The 3,389-nt window shown below is 42.4% G+C and overlaps 1 protein-coding gene across 1 annotated transcript in view; it reads right to left on the reverse strand.

The window, feature by feature from the left end:
* Positions 1-335: 335 nt before the first annotated feature.
* Positions 336-3,389, reverse strand: part of LOC139023326 (receptor-type tyrosine-protein phosphatase H-like) — a 35,317-nt gene continuing 32,263 nt past the window's right edge. The window contains exon 9 of the mRNA XM_070436252.1: positions 336-412. Coding sequence (XP_070292353.1) covers positions 336-412 — 77 coding nt within the window. The remainder of the gene's footprint in view (positions 413-3,389) is intronic.

Below are 3,389 nucleotides of genomic sequence, written 5' to 3' on the forward strand. Positions count from 1 at the left end.
TGAGGGTGTTGTGTTATTGAGCACTGGTGCGTATGTGGTTTTTTGTTTTTTATCCAAGTGTTGTGTGTAGTCGTTTAGCAGATGTTGTCATGTGCTCAGAGTGTTGTATGTGAGTGTGTGTGGTGTTCTGTGTTTGGCACTAAGGTGTGTCATTGCTGGGTGAGCCATCAGTCTTCCCTGCGTCTCCTTGTCCAAACCCCTCCCGGTGTTTAGTCATAAAGAGAATCTCTGTAAACCCTAGGAGGCTGTATAAATAATCACAGGGATGTTTTCAGCCTAGCCAGGCGGCTGAGCCCGTCCACAGAACGAGGCTGGCTGGCACACACACTCCTACTCTACATGGGTGGGCAGACCGTTACTGTCATCTCCAGCAGGGGAGCTGATAAACCAGAGGAGGACTGAAGTCTCAGTGCTGCACATGAAGGGAGACACCACACACGCTTGCATGTGTCACACTCACACACACACACACACCACACACACACACACACACACACACACACCACACCACACCACACACACACACACACACAACACACACACACACAACACACACAACACACAACACACAACACACACACACACACACAACCTAAGGCGTTTGATCTGTGCTCTGTCTTAGAGGATCATGTCTCACCTCAAAGACACAGGAATGTTTCATCAAAGCAGCTTAAAAGGCCCAGTGCGGGCTCAAAAATGTGATTTCCCTGTGTTTTACATACAGTGGCAAGAAAAAGTATGTGAACCCTTTGGAATTACCTGGATTTTCTGCATAAATTGGTCATCAAATTTGACCTGATAATCATCTAAGTCACAACAATAGACAAACATAATGTGCTTAAACTAATAACACACAAATTATTGTATTTTTCTTGTCTATATTGAATATATCATTTAAACATTCATAGTGTAGGTTGGAAAAAGTATGTGAACCCCTAGGCTAATGACTTCCCAAACCTAGGTTGGAGTATGGAGTCAGCTAACCTGGAGTCCAATCAATGAGATGAGGTTGGAGATGTAGTTAGAGCTGCCTGCCCTTTAAAACACTCACAAAGTGTGAGTTTTGCTATTCACAAGAAGCATTGCCTGGTGTGAACCATGCCTCAAACAAAAAAGAGATCTCAGAAGACTAAGATTAAGAATTGTTGACTTCAATAAAAGCTGGAAAGAGTTACAGAAGTATCTCTAAAAGCCTTGATGTTCTCAGTCCACGGTAAGACAAACTTGTCTATAAATGGAGAGAAAGTTCAGCACTGTGCTACTCTCCCTAGGAGTGGCCGTCCTGCGAAGATGACTGCAAGAGCACAGCGCAGAATGATCAATGAGGTTAGAAGAATCCTAGAGTGTCAACTAAAGACATACAGAAATCTCTGGAACATGCTAACATCTCTGTTGACGAGACTACGATACGTAAAACACTAAACAAAGATTGGTGTTCACTGGAGGACGCCACGGAAGAAAGCCACTGCTGTCCAAAAAAACTTTGCTGCATCGTTTGAAGTTTGCAAAGAGCACCTGGATGTTCACAGCGCGACTGGCAAAATATTCTGTGGACAGATTTAACTACAGTTGAGTTGTTTGAAAGGAACACACAACATCCATGTGTGGAGAAAAAAGGCAACAGCACACCACAACATCAAAACCTCATCTCAACTGTAAAGTATGTGCGGAGGGAGCATCATGGTTTGTGGCTGTTTTGCTGCCTCAGGGCCTGGACAGCTTGCTGTTTCATCGACGGAAAAATGTATTCCCAAGTTTATCAAGACGTTTTGCAGGAGAATTATAGGTATCTGTCACCAATTGACAGCGCAACAGAAGTTGGGTGGTGCAACAGGAAACAACGACCCAAAACACAGAAGTAAATCAACAACAGCGATGGCTTCAACAGAAGAACAATACGCCTTCTGGAGTGGCCCAGTCAGAGTTCCTGACCTCAACGCCGATTGAGATGCTTGTGCATGACCCAAGAGAGCAGAGANGACAACGACCCAAAACACAGAAGTAAATCAACAACAGAATGGCTTCAACAGAAGAAAATACGCTTTCTGGAGTGGCCCAGTCAGAGTCCTGACCTCAACCCGATTGAGATACTGTGGCATGACCTCAAGAGAGCTGTTCACACCAGACATCCCAAGAATATTGCTGAACTGAAACAGTTTTGTAAAGAGGAATGGTCCAAAATTCCTCCTGACCGTTTTGCAGGTCTGATCCACAATTACAGAAAATGTTTGGTTGAGGTTATTGATGCCAAAGGAGGGTCAACCAGCTATTAAATCCAAGGGTTCACCTACTTTTTCCACCCTGCACTGTGAATGTTTACACGGTGTGTTCAATAAAGACATGAAAATAATTGTTTGTTAAAAGTTTAAGCATACTGTGTTTGTCTATTGTTGTGACCTAGATGAAGACCAGTTCACATTTAATGACCAATTCACACTTTTCCTTGCCACTGTATATGTTTATTTCTTTGTATTGAAAACAGGGCTCTACTGCAAATGAGACATTGGTCCTGTTTAAATAAAATTATTATTTTTTAAAGTACACCCGCTGGACGCTAGTCTATCATAGGACCTTACCTCCACTTATCTCCTTATTGCTGAGTGCCAAGCAGACACTCATCAGGTACAATTTTTACAGCCTTTCATATGACTCAGTCGGGGATTGAACTCTCAATACTTCCAATCTCAGGGCGGACACTAACCACAAGGTCACGGGTGAATGATAAAAGATGTTGAACTACTATTTATCTAATTTCCTTGACTGACAAAATAAAATCTGAGGGAGTTGTAGGTAGGTAGTTCTGATGACCTCTGATCTCCTGTGGTGTGTGTTGAGCGCTAAGGCAAAACACAGTTCCTGTCATTTGTTTCTGGTCCTAATGGCCACAGCCAGCGCTGATAATACTTCTTGAATATGTTTGTGTGTGAGATAACAGGTCAACTACCAAAACTGTGGGGGGGCTGTCCTTACTTTTGTTCTCCCAGTTCAGTCGTTCTATCTCCTTCTGTAGCTGGTCACGCTCCATAGTTGTAGTGTTCAGACTCTTTTTCAACTTGTCTACTTCAGTGTCCCTGGTATTTAGACTATTCTGTAGCTGGTCTCTCTCTGTCTGCCCATATATTTTCTGTCTCTACTTTGCACTTTCTTCCGCTGCAAACCAACCATTCCAGTGTTCTTTTAGTTTATTTTACTTGCTGTGTTGTATTCACTTCACCTCCATGGCCTTTTATATTTTTATTTATTTATACATATATTTGTTTGCCTCACCTCCCTTATCTCACCTCACTTGCTCACATTGTATATAGACTTATTTTTTTTTCACTGTATTATTGACTATATGTTTGTTTTACTCCATGTGTAACTATGTGTTGTTGTATGTGTCGAAACTG

This window comes from Salvelinus sp. IW2-2015, linkage group LG31 (assembly GCF_002910315.2).
Source record: "Salvelinus sp. IW2-2015 linkage group LG31, ASM291031v2, whole genome shotgun sequence".
NCBI classification, from domain to species: Eukaryota; Metazoa; Chordata; class Actinopteri; order Salmoniformes; family Salmonidae; genus Salvelinus; species Salvelinus sp. IW2-2015.